Raw genomic sequence first — 17,912 nt, forward strand, 5'->3', positions numbered from 1 at the left:
CTGGTACAGAAGCAAATAACCAGAGCCACTTCCTCATCCCCTCAAACCCAGAATCCCCCACAGAAGAACCACAAAAGTGCCCCACTTGTGACAGGATACTTTCCGGGACTGGACCAGACTCTGAATGTGGCTCTCCAGCAGGGATACGACTTCCTCAAATCCTGCCCTGAAATGAGATCCATCCTTCATGAAATCCTCCCCACTCCACCAAGAGTGTCTTTCCGCCGTCCACCTAACCTTCGTAACCTGTTAGTTCATCCCTATGAAATCCCGAAACCACCTTCCCTACCCTCTGGCTCCTATCCTTGTAACCGCCCCCGGTGTAAAACCTGTCCCATGCACCCTCCCACCACCACCTACTCCAGTCCTGTAACCCGGAAGGTGTACACGATCAAAGGCAGAGCCACATGTGAAAGCACCCACGTGATTTACCAACTGACCTGCCTACACTGTGATGCATTCTATGTGGGAATGACCAGCAACAAACTGTCCATTCGTATGAATGGACACAGGCAAACAGTGTTTGTTGGTAATGAGGATCACCCTGTGGCTAAACATGCCTTGGTGCACGGCCAGCACATCTTGGCACAGTGTTACACCGTCCGGGTTATCTGGACACTTCCCACCAACACCAACCTATCCGAACTCCGGAGATGGGAACTTGCTCTTCAATATATCCTCTCTTCCCGTTACCCACCAGGCCTCAATCTCCGCTAATTTCAAGTTGCAGCCACTCATACCTCACCTGTCATTCAACATCATCTTTGCCTCTGCACTTCCGCCTCGACTGACATCTCTGCCCAAACTCTTTGTCTTTAAATATGTCTGCTCGTGTCTGTATATGTGTGGATGGATATGTGTGTGTGTGCGAGTGTATACCCGTCCTTTTTTTCCCCCTAAGGTAAGTCTTTCCGCTCCCGGGATTGGAATGACTCCTTACCCTCTCCCTTAAAACCCACTTCCTTTCGTCTTTCCCTCTTCTTCCGTCTTTCGTGTGTGTGTGTGTGTGTGTGTGTGTGTGTGTGTGTGTGTGTTTTGTCTATTTTTGACAAAGATCATGTTGGCTGAAAGCTCACTTTCTGGCAGTCTTTCTGCTTTGCCTATCTGCAACTTACCATCTCTGCTATATGGCGAGTAACAACTGTCCTTTTCATAATATTGTTACTCCCCATCCTGGAGTTTCCATTGTTTGAGTTTACTGTTAGGATCTTCCACGTATTCTTATAACATAGTTTGCCTCCTATCGCATAAATAGCAACTTAAGAAATTTAGTGTTACTTCTCCTACATCAGTTTGAATAAAAATACTGAAAGAGTCACAGACTCAAAGGCCTTAGATAAATTTAGAAAAGTTCCAGTGACTCTGTTTTGTTTATCCACTCAGCTTAGCAGTTCATCAAAAAAAGTTGTAGTTGTATTGGCTGTGTTTGCACTTGCACTTGCAGTCATCTGCTGGCGCTTTAATTAGTGGCAGTCTGCTTATAAAAACCTGGAAGCTGTTCTCCACATTTTGGAAAGATTAATGAGAGAGCTGTCACCCCAAAGTGTCGTGTTGTGTTGAAATGGAAAGAAGGGAAAGAGAAAGGAAAGATGATCACATTACCACATTGATAGCCACAGACTGCATAGGCTTACTTGAACATTTATTTTAATTTCTATGCTACAATAAATAAGACACACATGGATTTTTCTTTGTTACCTAAAAAATCTGCTAGGGTTAGGTATTTTTAATAACAAACGTCTGGAAACACTTATAAAATGTTTAGCCACTAGGGTCGTATTTAGAAGGGCTTAATACTGACATGACCACAAGACAAGCAATGTTTTCAAATATTAGTCCCTATTTTTATGCATAAAAAAGCTCATTTAGAACTGGTTTATTAATTTTAACTCTGATGCCTGCTCCGTTATATATGTATTTCATGCTTGTAAGAATAAAAATCAATAATAAAACATCTTTAGTATAATTCACCACCTAATAAAAACATTTATATTCCAGGCTGGTTCTCAAGAGTAAATTCCAAAGGCCAACCTACTGCACGATGTTACACAAACATACAGCAGCTAGTGGCTGCACAGATCACAACTTTCGTCACCAGAACTGAGCTGACTGCGTACAGACTCAACGATACAAAAGGTAAGTTCCAGATATACAGGAGGGCAATGCAGGTTGCTTCAATACAGTATCATTCCTCTTCATAGCAATAATTTTTTAAGTAATTCTGAAATTTAGTTTGTATCCCATAGTTAGGGAGATGCAAATTTTAACTCCCCCCCCCCCCTTCCTTCCCTCCAATTGGTTTACTGCATATATTCCAACAATATATACTACCTGTTGTGGATTGGCAGGAGACCAACCCACTAAATTGAGAGGAAGCCGAAAGGCACGCGTTTAAGCTCACGCAGGCTGGCGTGAGGTCTGGAACAGGACAAGCTAATTAGAACTTAGAAAAAAGGAGGTAACTGGTAGAATACTTGACTTTAATCCATTAACGTTGAACGTACCTCTTGTCTGTACATTCTTTACAATATCAATAGCAACTGATAATGGCACCTTGCTAGGTCGTAGCAAATGACGTAGCTGAAGGCTATGCTAACTATCATCTCGGCAAATGAGAACGTATTTTGTCAGTGAACCATCGCTAGCAAAGTTGCTTGTACAACTGGGGCGAGTGCTAGGAAGTCTCTCTAGACCTGCCGTGTGGCGGTGCTCGGTCTGCAATCACTGATAGTGGCGACACGCGGGTCCGACGTATACTAACGGACCGCGGCCGATTTAAAGGCTACCACCTAGCAAGTGTGGTGTCTGGCAGTGACACCACACTACCTTGTGCCCTTAGTTCAAATTTACTTCTTCTATAATTTTAACAGATCAGAATAAACTGTGTATTATGTTGGGGGAAAAGATTCAACTAAATATGATTGGAACTTAGTCATTTCTACTGCCAATAATCTGTTTGCTTTAGTTTTATGACTGCATATGATTTTTATAATAAATAATGATTCATTTGGTTCCATAGTAGCTTACTCAGAATTCAGTTAGATATGAAGTACTGTTTAACCCATTGAGTTATTTAAGGAATTATGAACACTCCTGTAGCAACCCTTCCAATACAAAAAGTTCACAGCACATAACTTCCAATACAAATGTTAACAAAACTTGTTCAGAGTTAGAACTCTTCTCCCAACAAAGCACTCACACCTTACATAGTAACAATTTTGGCAGGATACACAAATGGTGATGAAATATTTAAATCACTGCTGATCCATTTTGTTATTTACAAATAATATATGGTGTGTTACAGCAAATTAAAGCCATGTTCTGAAGATTTAATTTTGTTTATACACTGAGAAAAAAGCATAAAATAAGCACAAATATTGAGCCATATTTCTTAGGACAGATTTTAAGTTTTCTATAAAACCATTTTGAATGAAATAAAATTTAAAAATTGTAATCAGAAAAATTGTGGCTATAAAATTATTGGGCTACTTTTTAGCATGTTGTTGCAAACTTTTCTTTTTTGCGTTGTGTTTACTGTAAATCTTGTCTCCAAGTTGTGATTGATATATTCTTAAATACATATAAACGTGCAGCTTTGCATGATAAGCTGTAAATACTTGTAATGACTTAATGCATTGTAATATTGTTTGCAGAGATCCAGCAGGAATCAGTAAACAAGAAGATGCAATATCTGAAGACAAGTGTACGAGCTGGTCACGCCATTAAACTGTTGGCTGTTTTTGAAGATGTAAACAATGTCCAAGTGCACAACAATAAGCGCCTTTCACTGCCTCTCATTGGACGAGCCAGCAGCAAAGGAGACAAATATGCCCAGTGCCTTGATGATAAGAACCAGGTTAGTTAAAATTGCTAGATAAAACTTTATTAACAGGTTTCAGGAAATTGAAAAGGTGTCACTTCATTGGAACTATTTCCAAACAACTCAGTTCTGTTAAAGACAGATTAATTATTATTCAACTTTTTGTGGTTCACTGTAGAAATCAGTCCGCTGTTCATGAGTGCTGAAGTCATTGTGCTTCTGAGAGAAATCCCTGCTAAGATGCACAAATAGATCTGGATATTGTATGGTAAATAAAACAAAAATGTCACCAAAATGTTTTCAGAAATTTCAGTGATAACTGGAAGGACAAATTTTCCCATTCAGATATACTAATGTTAATTCGGAATTGTGGTCATAAATACACAAATAATAATGATCACTGACAGTCTAACAACCAGGCTGAAGCACCTCAGGCAATTACAACTTACCTGATGCATGAAACATTCTCCAGGACTGGTTGCAGGGCACTAGTGCTTGTGTCACCACATGGGTAATTTTGATTCCTCCATCCACTACCAATCCCCAGTGCAAATTGAAATCAATTCTACTGTTTATTGCATACTCTCATTTTAATATCTTTATTTCCTCTATCTCCCTGTGAACCTCCTCTCTCACGTTTTAACACTAAATTTATATTTGCTATTTTCAAAGGTTTTTGAGATTTGTTTTCACATCCTGTTTTACAATCTATTACTATTTTTTTCATGGCACTGTTTGTGTCTTCTTTTTCGTTATACTAGCTCTGTTTAAATTTCTCCCTCTTGTACTACTGAATTATCTTTTTCAACTCGCCAAAGAGAACAAAGAAAGAGAAAGAGAAAGCAAAAGGTTTATAAAGGCAACAAGAGAAACAAGAGTTTTTCTCTAACATAGATTTAGATTCTAACGTAATATACGTTGACACAAATATGAGAAAATGGAAAGCATGAAATGACTTCAGGAAAAGAAATTTTAACATTTGCAACATTACAATGATCTAAAATGTTTCACAGTGGAGGAAAATTACCAGTGAGTTCTTACAATCACAAAATCAAACCAACCACCATTTTTGTCTCTGTTTTTATAAGGATTTCATTCTAGTGAATAATTGCTGAAAACTAGCTTTGGGGGCTTATTTTAAGAATGTTGCAAGTACAGCAGCCAAGCTCCTTTTTAAATTTACCATGACAGCCACCCTAAAAAAAGGAGTACTATAAATCAAACACACAACTTAGCCTATGTTTGATTATTCAATGAATGAAATGAAGGCAGAGGAAACTTAAAAAAAAAAAAAAAAGCTCAGCAATTTGTGACTGGAACCATGTGTAATGTTTTTGTGTTGCAGCAAATATTTTTTCCCAGATGGTTAATAAATGTCATTTTGCACCCATACTCTTGACATGGTTGAATGTTTCCTGCAGGTGGTGTTCATCCCATTGACAACAACTGGTCAGCTGTATGCAGTGTCTGGTTTGGATGAGACGCACATCGTGTCTCAGCTCTCACACCTGCTCAGGGACGGACAGTTCCCAATCAGAGTGTGCCTTGTGGCAGGACCATTGCCATCACCTTTACCTGCTGGTTTTACAGGTACTGACACTAAATATCCTATTAACTCACAAAGACATTTACAGTGTAGTTGTAGTAGTGATGAAGCAAGTACACAGAAATGGTGTTAAGCCGGAAGACCTTCCTATAATATGCTGACCACAATATGCAGCCTATATGGTGTAATCAATGATATTGTTCATAGTGACCTGATTTTTAATTTATTTTTAATTTTTTGGGAAAGTGGGTCTTTTTGTTAGAACTTTCATGCAGCAAAGACATAAATCATCACATGCAACTTATTCTTTCTTTAGAAACTTTAACATAAGCACCAAAAAATTATTTTAATAGCATATCAAACTGAAATTGTACTACAGTATGCAATAGCAATTCAATTTACAGAGAACCATGCACACTGAAGAAATTATTGCACATGACATGTATAATTAATCAGTCAATTTGCCAATTATACTTTAAAAAACGAATCACGGTACAAAATAATATATGCTTCTTATTAAGTTACTAGCTGACAAAACTTGCATTGCCTGGGTATTCATTTTGCCAACTTTCTATTAGAGACAAAAACAAGAAATTAACCGTGTTCATAGTGTAATATTGTAAAAATTCATTTCCATCTTTCCATGAAAATGCTTTTGAAAGTATGAAACAGTTGTAGAAAGATCCCAGACAGTTTCTGTACACTGGATGCAACTGCTTCACAAATCAACAACACGATTTTGTAAATGTCTCTGTGGCAATGCCTCTTCACAGTTCTGTAGACAGCTATTGCTTTTGCCTACATCCATTTGTGCTTTCCAGTTGAAAGCTGTTAAAAGCACTGCCAGATGCCAGGCATTTTGTTAAGTTGACTCACTGCAGGAGTGTCATAGTAGTAAACAATAAATGTATTAAAACTTCATGCATGATGTGACATTTTTTCATGCATCTCAGTGTTTTGTCATATATCATGAAATGCGTGTATTACAAAAATATATTTGTGTAGGTGTATTCAGCAGCATATGTGGATACTGTAAGTAAAATATGTTACAAATAGAGCCAGTAGGGAAGAAGTAATAAATTTAAATGTCACGCATGATGCAGCAGATTTAACACATCTAATTGTTTGTGATGTTACATCTCCTGAACTATTATAGTTAGGTAGCTCTTATCCCCACAGCTATTGTTATGTGGCATTAAGGGATATGTGTAAAAAGTTTAGTGGAAATCAGTCAAGTGGTTTAGGAGAATGTGTGGCATGTACACACATACAGACATCCATTTTTATAATATGTGTGGGTTAAAACACCATCTAATTCATAGTTTCTGAATATTAATTTGTACGTTGTGAATGTGACTTCTTAATGCCAGCATTGGATATGAGAGACAAACCTAACAAAGCCAAAGACAAGAAGATCTTCCTTGTCAGATAGCAGATACAATGATCCAGCCTATAACAAAGATGACTCATTGTTCAATTGCAGATGGAGACAAATTTCATTTTTTAAGCAATACATCCAATGGATTACTTATTACTGTGTATGCCAGTGTTCTCATGTTTAGCATATTTTAACACTAGCTTAGCACTTGATGCTTCGCTCACATGGACTGTATGGCTTGCAGAGATTTTTTTGTTTTTATTTAATCAAATTTTTATGTTGTTCAAATATTGCAACATCTTCTAAGCGTTTCGTGATAATTAAGGCCAAATGAGCACTGTCTTTTCCAAATGTACTTGTGACCAAAAAGTGATTCTGCTAGCTGGAGTCCAAAGTTTTTGTCAATCAGACCTTGGAAGTGAAATAGCAATTTTCATAAATTTAGCTTCAAAATTTTTATTATAACAAAATATTTTCTTAAAAATTTTCATCCCCTATTGCACTCCCTTAGGGGCTGAATTTACAGAAACACTGTAATAACTAATTTTTTTAATATTTCTAACTGTGAAGTTGAACACCAAGTGTCACTGATGTAGCCTTACAAATCCTTTAGTAGTTCTTTAGTAATTATTTATTTTAAAAAAAACCTTCACCCACTATTTTACCTCCTTAGTGGTTGAATTCCCAAAAATTCAAAATGCTGTAACATATTTATTTTTTTATTTTTTGACTGGAAAACTAAATACCAGTTTTCATAGTTCTAGCCTCAAAATTCCCTTAATAGCAATGTACTTTCAAAAAGCCTTTCTTCCCCTATTTCATCCCCGTAGGAGTGGAAGTTCAGACAATCCCTTCTTAAACAGCGCCTACAAAATAAGATCCACGCCCTCTCCAAACTTCAAGTTTTTGTCCTGGCAGTAGGGCAGGGCAGGGTGGTGATGAGTCTGGCCCTGTTTCATTCCCTCAGGGTTTAAATTTCATCCCTGACTGAGAAACCAAACACCAATTTTCAAAGATTTACCTTTTAACGTGCTTTTGCAATAAAATATTTTCATAAAATATTTCACCATCTATTTCACCCCCTTAGGGTTTGAATTTCCAAAATACAAATTTTCATAGCTCTAGCTTCAAAAACTCTTGCACAATGAAATATTTCCACAAAAACTTTCATCCACCCCTTTTAGCACCATAGGAGTTGAATTTCCAAAAACACTGAAACATTTTTTTTTCCCCCTAACTGAGAATCTGAATTTAAATTTTCATAGATTTAGTCTTAAAAACTCTTTCATAATAAAATCTATTAATAACATATTTCACCCACTTAGGGATTCAACTTTGAGAAAACTGAACACAAATCTTTTATTTGTAACCAAGAAGTCAAATATCAAAGTCCGTAGACCTAGCTTTAAAAATACTTTAGTAGTCCTTTAATAATGATATATTTTCAAAAACATTTTCCACCCACTATTTTCCCCCTTAGTGATCAAATTTCCAAAAATGCTGAAACATGTATTTTTTATTTTCTGAATGTGAAACCAAATACCAGTTTTCATAGGTCTACCTTCAAAATTCCCTTAATAGTGACCCACTTTCAAAAAGTCTTTCATCCCTTATTTCTGTCACTTGAGAATGGAATTTCAGACAACCCCTTCTTAAATGATTCCTACAGTATAAGATCCACACCCTCTCCAAACTTCAAGTTTGTATCCTTAGTGGTTTGGGCTGGGCAATGATGAATCAGTGAATTAGTCTGACCCTATTTCACCCCCCTTAGGGGTTGAATTTCCAAAAACAATGAAACACGTATTTATTCATCTCTGAGAAGCCAAACACCAATTTTCATATATTTAGCTTTAAACAGAGTTTCACAGTAAAATATTTTCATAAAATATGTCACCTTCATTTTCACCCCCTTAGGGGTTGAATTTCCAAAACGGATATGTTTTGTTTCTAACAGAGAAGCCAAATACAAATTTTCATAGAACTAGCTTCAAAAATGTTTTCACAGTGAAATATTTCCATAAAAACTTGTATCTACCCCCTTTACCCCCATAGGGATTGAATTTCCAAAAACAGTGAAACATGTAATTTTTTATTTCTAATTCAGAAGCCGAATTTAAATTTTCATAGATTTAAACTTAAAAACCTTTCACAATAAAAAATTTAAACAAAAAAATTTAGTCCCTATTTCACCCCCTTAGGGATTCAATTTCCAGAAACAATGAAACACATATTTTTTTATATGTAACTGAGGAATCAAATACCAATATTTATTGAATTATTCAGATAGTGAAGGGAGACGAAAATTTAATAGTCACGGGTGACTGGAATTCGATAATAGGAAAAGGATGAGAAGGAAACATAGTAGGTGAATATGGATTGGAGGTAAGAAATGAAAGAGGAAGCTGCCTGTCAGAATTTTGCACAGAGCACAACTAAATCATAGCTAACACTTGGTTCAAGAATCATAAAAGAAGGTTGTATACATGGAAGAAGCCTGGAGATACTGACAGGTTCCAGATAGATTATATAATGGTAAGACAGAGATTCAGGAACCAGGTTCTAAATTGTAAGACATTTCCAGGGGCCGATATGGACTCTGACCACAATCTATTGGTTATGAATTGTAGATTAAAACTGAAGAAACTGCAAAAAGGTGGGAATTTAAGGAGATGGGACCTGGATAAACTGACTAAACCAGAGGTTGTACAGAGTTTCAGGGAGAGCATAAGGGAACAATTGACAAGAATGGGGGAAAGAAATACAGTAGAAGAAGAATGGGTAGCTTTGAGGGATGAAGTAGTGAAGGCAGCAGAGGATCAAGTAGGTAAAAAGGTGAGGGCTAGTAGAAATCCTTGGGTGACAGAATAAATATTGAATTTAATTGATGAAAGGAGAAAATATAAAAATGCAGTAAATGAAGCAGGCAAAAAGGAATACAAACGTCAGAAAAATGAGTGCAAAATGGCTAAGCAGGCATAGCTAGAGGACAAATGTAAGGATGTAGAGGCTTGTCTTACTAGGGGTAAGACAGATACTGCCTACAGGAAAATTAAAGAGACCTTTGGAGAAAAGAGAACCACTTGTATGAATATCAAGAGCTCAGATGGAAACCCAGTTCTAAGCAAAGAAGGGAAAGCAGAAAGGTGGAAGGATTATATAGAGGGACTATACAAGGGCGATGTACTTGAGAGCAATGTTATACAAAGGGAATAGGATGTAGATGAAGATGAAATGGGAGATATGATACTGCGTGAAGCGTTTGATAGAGCACTGAAACACCTAAGTCGAAACAAGGCCCCGGGTGTAGACAACATTCCATTAGAACTACTGACAGCCTTGGGAGAGCCAGTCCTGACAAAACTCTACCATCTGGTGAGCAAAATGTATGAGACAGGTGAAATACCCTCATACTTCAAGAAGAATATAATAATTCCAACCCCAAAGAAAGCAGGCATTGACAGATGTGAAAAGTACTGAACTGTCAGTTTAATGAGTCGCGGCTGCAAATTACTAATGCGAATTCTTTACAGAAAAATGGAAAAACTGGTAGAAGCCGACCTTGGGGAAGATCAGTTTGGATTCCGTAGAAATATGGGAACACATAAGGCAATACTGACCCTACGACTTATCTTAGAAGCTAGATTAAGAAAAGGCAAACCTACAATTTTAGCATTTGTAGACTTGGAGAAAGCTTTTGACTATGTTGACTGGAATACTCTCTTTCAAATTCTGAAGGTGGCGGGGGTAAAATACAGGGAGCAAAAGGCTATTTACAGTCTGTACAGAAGCCAGATGGCAGTTATAAGAGTCGAGGGACATGAAAGGAAAGCAGTGATTAGGAAGGGAGTGAGACAGGGTTGTAGCCTCTCCACGATGTTATTCAATCTGTATATTGAGCAAGCAGTAAAGGAAACAAAAGAAAAATTCGGAGTAAGTATTAAAATCCATGGAGAAGAAATAAAAACTTTGAGGTTCACCCATGACATAGTAATTCTGTCAGACACAGCAAAGGACTTGGAAGAGCAGTTGAACGGAATGAACAGTATCTTGAAAGGAGGTATAAGATGAACATCAACAAAAGAAAAACGAGGATAATGGAATGTAGTCGAATTAAGTTGGGTGATGCAGAGGGAATTAGATTAGGAAATGAGACACTTAAAGTAGTAAAGGAGTTTTGCTATTTGGGGAGCAAAATAACTCATGATGGTCAAAGTAGAGAGGATATAAAATGTACACTGGCAATGGCAAGGAAAGCGTTTCTGAAGAAGAGAAATTTGTTAACACCGAGTATAGATTTAAGTGTCAGGAAGTCGTTTCTGAAAGTATTTGTATGGAGTGTAGCCATGTATGGAAGTGAAACATGGACGATAAATAGTTTGGACAAGAAGAGAATAGAAGCTTTCGAAATGTGGTGCTACAGAAGAATGCTGAAGATTAGATGGGTGGATCACATAACTAATGAGGAGGTATTGAATAGGATTGGGGAGAAGAGGAGTTTGTGGCACAACTTGACTAGAAGAAGGGGTCGGTTGGTAGGACATGTTCTGAGGCATCAAGGGATCACCAATTTAGTATTAGAGGGCAGTGTGGAGGGTAAAAATCGTAGAGGGAGACCAAGAGATGAATACACGTAGCAGATTCAGAATGATGTAGGCTGCAGTAGGTACTGGGAGATGAAGAAGCTTGCACAGGATAGTGTAGCATGGAGAGCTGCATCAAACCAGTCTCAGGACTGATGACCACAACAACAACAACATTGATGTTGCTTTAAAAATACTTTAGTAGTTCTTTAATAATGATATGTTTCCAAAAAAAAGCTTCCACCCACTATTTCATCCCCATAGGGTAAAATTTTAAAAAATGCTGAAAAACATATTTCTTTATTTCTGACTGAGAAACCTAATACCAATTTTTGTAGATCTAGCTTCAAAATTGCCTTAATAGCGACATTCTCCAAAAAACCCTTCATCCCCTATTTCATCTCCTTAGGGTTGGAATTTCGAAAAATCCTTTCTTAAACTATGCCTACAGCATAAACTCTACACCTTCCCCAAGTTTCAGCTTTGTATCCTTAGCAATTTGGGCTGGGCAGTGATGAGTCAGTCAGTCAGGACATTGCCTTTTATATATAGAGATTGTGGCTCAGTGCCAAGTGAGTAAGTGTCTCAAATTGCAAATCCTAAGGCTCAGAATCCAATCCTCCATTGGTCTTGGGATTTTTTTCTGTCAGTTATTGCTCCTTTCACCTCTGTGAAAAATGTGTAGCTGTACCATGGTTCAGAGTATTACTGATCCAAAGGTCCCCTTGTATCTGGCTGCGTAAATCAGTTCAAAATGAGAGGGAAACAAAGACATACCATACCCATTAGAACCATGCCTAAAAAAGCACTACAGTGTTCAAACCAAATTTCAGATTGTGGACAACAAAAACTTATATTTCTGCAATTAATGGGAGTAACGTTTCCACAAAGTGCTGATAGTGAAGCTAAAGCTTGTAATGTACAAAGTAAGTTGGGTGTCTGCTTTTATACCAATAACAAAAGCCTAAAGAGCTTTCCTCTCCTTGTAAATGAATGGCTTTATACAGTTGTTCCAAATATCAGGTCTTGTCTTAATATGTATATTGTGTCAGAATGATTCTGCAAATTTTTCTTTCTCCACATCTCTCTCTGGTCTTCTCATCTCTACCATTATTCAATCATTCCCAAGTGTTTCTTGCTTTTTATGTGTCAGTTGTCTTTGTCTTCATCTTTTGACAACATTTCAGAAACACATTCATTCTCATAATCTCAACAGTTTTTCATTGCATCTTGTAAACTACAGGGTGTTTATAAATGAATATCGGGGTTTTAATGGTTTATAATATTTATTACGTTAAACTTACAGTTATAAATGATACGTCAAATGAAAGAGCAACTAAAACAGTTTTACCAAGAACCTTATAAATGTTCAATGTGAGCACCATTTGTCGCACGGCGTACATAAAGTCTATAGCCAAGTGCTGGATAGGCCACAAGGGGCCCAATGACAGGGCTTGCTTTGCATGACCTCCACATTCACCCGACCTAACGCCATGCATTCCTTTGAGGCTTCATCAAGGATTGTGTGTATGTGGCTCCGCTACCAGCAGACCTCCCTGAATTAAGAAACTGGATTGAAGCATATGTTGCTACAATCACTGAAGACACACTTATCAACGTTTGCGAAGAACTCGGCTATAGACTTGATGTGTGCCATGTGACAAATGGTGCTCACACTGAACATTTATAAGGTGCTTGGTAAAACTGTTTGAGTTGCTATTTCATTTGACATATCATTTATAACTGTAAGTTTAATATAATAAATATTATAAAATGTTAAAACCCTGATATTCATTTATAAACACCCTGTATATGAATTTTTAAGAAATCTTTGAAGACCCACATCTTAGTCTTCATGTTGTTCAAAACAGTGTCATTGAATAAATAGAGTGTAATCCTTGCTTCCTACAACTGTCTGTTTTGTGTAAATTACAGTAAAGGGAATGCTGAAGGAGCCTTCCATTATTTCAGAAAACTGGTCTTCACTGGACTAGAATAAAAAGATTTCAGGAATATTCTGTGATCTCACAAAATCCTTCAATTCAGTTAACCATTTATTAAAACTCCACAAACTTAAGAGCTTTGGGATCAAGGATACTGCATTACAGTGGTTCAATTCCTACCTGATTGAAAAATGAGTTATTTTAAAACTAAACTCAGTTAACTACTACTCCAAATGAAAAACTATTTCCTAAGGGTTTAAGGGGTACCACAGGGTTCATTACTGCATTCATGCATGTTTTTGTTGTATGTCAATGATTTATCATTAAGTATCAATGCTCATTCAGTCCTGTTCATAGATGACACCTCAGTCCTGATAGAAAACGACACTATAGAAAAAAATTACAGATAGTGTACAAAATGTGCTAGGAAAACTTGAATCTTGGTTCCATAAAAACAGAGTAAAACTAATAAATGTTTTCAAGAGATAGACTTTGTCTCTAAATCATAAGCATTGTGTCCTATAAAAACAGTCCATAATAATTGATTTGTGACAGAAGAAAGCCATATGAAATTCTTCAGTCTTTGGCTCTTTGAAAAGATTACATCATAACATTTTAGAGAAAAATGTTATTTTATCATTGAAGAACCCATGGAAGACAGTTTTACACTTTGAACAGAGACTATTAATCTGTAAACTGTTACTATGTAACATATATTGTAGTGTTATATGTATTTTTATTAGATATACTTGCAAACTGTTCATCTATAATGGATAACATTCTTAAAACAGTGTAAAAAGACCTTTTGTAAATTATTATACTTTTTGTAAACTTGACGTGTCTCCTGCCCAACAGATTCAATGATCTGTATACAGTATGTAATAAGACTAATAAATCACATTTCATTCCATTCATAAATGGGGCATTAGAATAAGAGAATATTCATAGGTTTCACAGTGAAAATTGAGCCTCTGAATTTGGTTAGTTGGTTAGTTTGGGGGAGGGGACCAAACAGCAAGTTCATTGGTCCTATTGGATTAGGGAAGGATGGAGAAGAAAGTCAGCCATGCCGTTTCAAAGGAATCACCCCAGCATTTGCCTGAAGTGATTTAGGGAAATCACAGAAAACCTGAATCAGATTGGTCAGACACAGGATTGAACTGTCATCCTCCCAAATGTGAGTCCATTGTGCTAACCATTGTGCCACCTCACTTGGTAGTAGGTTCTTGTTAGACATTAGGCTTTAGTTGGATCTCAGCTATCACTTACATCCTTGTTGTAAATGTTTCTAAATTGTTAGTTCTGCAAATTCTATAGTACTGGACTAATAATAGGCTCTTATTTTCTTCTGTTTATCAAGTTTCTGTTGAAATTTTGTTTCCAACAAAATGTTGGTTACAGTATTATTTCTAATATTTAAGCCAACAACTACTTCATTTTCAGTTTTGATTATCTTCTTTGTTTGTGCTTAATTATATGGACTTCTGTTTAATTACTAATTGTCTCGCTAACTCAGTTCCGTGTTTTATTAGGCTGTGGAAAGCAAAAATGTTGAGTCACATTAAGTCCACAGTACCCTATGCTATTTCTTTATTTCCAAACCCAGTAACCATTTAGATTTCTCTTGATAAATGTATTTAATATGCTATCTCTTTTAGTCCTCAGCTTCATCATTACTTTCACATTATAAACCACAATTTTCCTACAGTTCGGTTTTCATTTTTTTAAACACTGTCTATAGACTTTCAGCCTGTTACTCTGTGTGGAATGATATTAGGCATTAAACTTGTACGATTTCTAATAGTTATCTTTAGAACTATTTTTGCCAGATCTTCAGATACAGCATCTTCATTTCAATCTTTTATCAATAATACATCCTAATCCTCCATACCCTCCTTGGTATGTCTCTTTGGACTAAGACATATCCTGACTGGCACTCAATTTGGCCTTCTTCAGCCCATTATACATTTGACATTACATTTCTCCTGATATGTACACCATATTCCAGTTTCGGCAGCTTATCTTCAGCCCTTGTGATTCCACAGTATACAGTTCCTAGATGGAGTGAAATGTAAGCAGCAGCCTACTTATGGGTCATAGTATTTTATTTCAAATAATCTCAATGTAGCAAGGCACTGGTACAGTAGTAGCTGGGCATGTCCCTTATGTAATGACACACTGCCCAAGTTCCCTCAGTCTCCCATGCCCAACACACTTTCACTGTAGATGAGAGAAACTAGTGTCACTGTGCAGAGTGAAACTCTATCTTACAACATGAAAGGAAGGAATAAATAAATGAATAAAATATCTAATGTTAACCACTCTTGCCAGGAATTTTTCATGATCAGTGGTTTTAGACTTGAGACAGTTATAAGCATTTGTCAACAGTAGTTACTATTTAAACTATCATTTTGTTATTGTTCCATTTTTTATGTTCCAGGCAATCTTTGGCTTGAAAGCTGCCAGCAGGAAGATGTTATCCTGGCATGTACACTGCCACCAGATGCTGATCTCTCTTGTCATGGACAGTTTACATCCCAGATGCAGCCAAAGTTCCTCGAAATCGATGCAGACTCCCAGTTTCTGCTGTCACGACCTTTACTGCACCACGAGACAGAGATGCGAATGTTCAAATCACCTCTACTCCAGGGTGTGCTTGCATTTTGTCGTGAACATGGTGATCGCTGGAGACGTCAAATTAAAGTGACACATCATATATTTCCATCAAATGAGACCTTACTGCAAGTACCATTACCAGCATCCAAGGAGAAGGCAGAGAAAATAAAAACAAGACAAGCAACTAAGAAGTCTGCATCATTTACTTACATGCCATATAATGGAAATGCAAATGCAAAGGTAGAAGAAGGGCGTAACCTGCCTCCTGCTGTGCCACCGAGAAACGAGTCACGAATACCACCCGACAGTGGTCCACCGAGTGAAAATCGCTGTCACCATAACCACGTATCTCCAAAGGTTCAGCAATATATCAACAACAAAAACTACCCATCAATGTATCAGCCTGAGGTATCATCTGCAATATCTGGCCAAAGTCGTACTGCATCTACATCTCATCTACAGCAAAGAATTCAGAGTCCTCCCTTGCCACCTCCAAATGCAAATTTAAGGAACAAAGAGGTATCATCTGGACTGTCACTTTCACCTGATGATCTCCCTTACTCTCATGTTGCAGATGCAATAGTAAACAATTTTAAAAATGGTGAGAATACTATTGATGAAGAAAATATATATGCAGAAATATGTGAGCCAAAGAATTCGTCCTCTAGAGATGTCAGAAAACTAGACTTTTATTTTCTGAAACACAGAGGTGCAGAGAAACTCAAAGAAGATTATTATTATGTGCAGTTTGATAGTGGCAGTGAGAGCAGTGCAGTGCTAAAGGAAGAAGTAACTTACGATACAGTTTGCTGATATTGACTGTACATTATTTAGCTTTCAGAATGCTTAAAATTGTCAGAATTATCTGCAAAAAATCTGTACTGTTATCAATACAGATAATATAATGGCTGAATTTTAATTGTTGTAAGCAACTGTGATGTCGCATTTAACACATTTACTGAATTTATAAAAAAAATCATCATGTTCATCTGATTATATGTTTAATTCTGTATCAGAACAAAGGAAGAAATTCAAACATGCACATAAATATGTACTGCACTGCATTATGTTACACTTCAATAGTTAACAGAAGTGTATCAATGCAGTCCAATACAAAAGTATCCATTGCTCAGAATATTAGCTTTTTGTCCACAGATACACATCAGATTGTGAGCATATTGCAGAAATACTTTTGTATGCAATGAGCAAGCTTCCATTTCCACACCTTTCACTTCCTTATACCTGGTCATTGAATTTCAGTTAACAAATTTTCAGTGTATGTCTCCATTCTATATGTAGAAAGCTCAGATGAACACACACTATTTCAAGATTGTACAAATATGATTCATGTGCTCAGAAATTAAAATTCTACACTTTTAAAAGGGATAATTGAGGCATAATGGCTGAAAAGATTATCCAAACATTGCTAGACACAATATGATTAGGTACAAAGGTTCTGAATATGCTTGTTCAAAAATACTCTTAACTTTATAAACTATATACTGATTTTGAAAAACTATGATCACTCATTATATGCAAGACCCTGGAAGATAAATTTTCAAATGTGAATAATTTAATGGAGTGCTACGAAGTAAACATAAATCATGCATCTCATTTTGTACTAACTGATGTATATACTGTACGTAAAATGACAAAATGTAGAATTTCCATTTACGCAATAACATTTGAAAATAAAAATTTGAAAGAAATTTTCCATGTGCTTTAGTTATAGTGAGTCCAGTATTTGAACTAAATAAATACAGTTCTGTTTTTTTTTTTTTTTTTCATCACCACCATTATAATATCAGGCAAAATAAATGACTACAAATGATCTGATTAATTTGGTAATGCTCTGAGAACGCTTTTGAGAGCAAAATTTTGGAAATTGACAGCAGTGGCTTGTGACACCGAGTTTACTTTTGATCACAGTCACATTGCCTTTGGATAACTGATTGTTAGTCACATCAACACAGACTGATATACAGTGGAATTCTTAGATAATGTAATTTTTTTGATGCGTTGTTTC

At 36.5% G+C, this 17,912-nt stretch overlaps 1 protein-coding gene across 3 annotated transcripts in view; it reads left to right on the plus strand.

Annotated features, from left to right (window-relative positions):
* The window catches only part of LOC124619726, an 885,033-nt gene extending 867,438 nt beyond the window's left edge, over window positions 1-17,595 (plus strand). For all 3 annotated transcript variants that reach the window (XM_047146293.1, XM_047146294.1, XM_047146292.1), the window contains 4 exons: window positions 1,999-2,136; window positions 3,654-3,856; window positions 5,242-5,410; window positions 15,711-17,595. In XM_047146293.1, the coding sequence (XP_047002249.1) occupies window positions 1,999-2,136; window positions 3,654-3,856; window positions 5,242-5,410; window positions 15,711-16,699 (1,499 nt within the window). In that variant the 3' untranslated portion in view covers window positions 16,700-17,595. The remainder of the gene's footprint in view (window positions 1-1,998; window positions 2,137-3,653; window positions 3,857-5,241; window positions 5,411-15,710) is intronic.
* The last annotated feature ends 317 nt before the right edge of the window (window positions 17,596-17,912 follow it).

This window comes from Schistocerca americana, chromosome 6, assembly GCF_021461395.2.
Source record: "Schistocerca americana isolate TAMUIC-IGC-003095 chromosome 6, iqSchAmer2.1, whole genome shotgun sequence".
In the NCBI taxonomy this organism is placed as follows: Eukaryota; Metazoa; Arthropoda; class Insecta; order Orthoptera; family Acrididae; genus Schistocerca; species Schistocerca americana.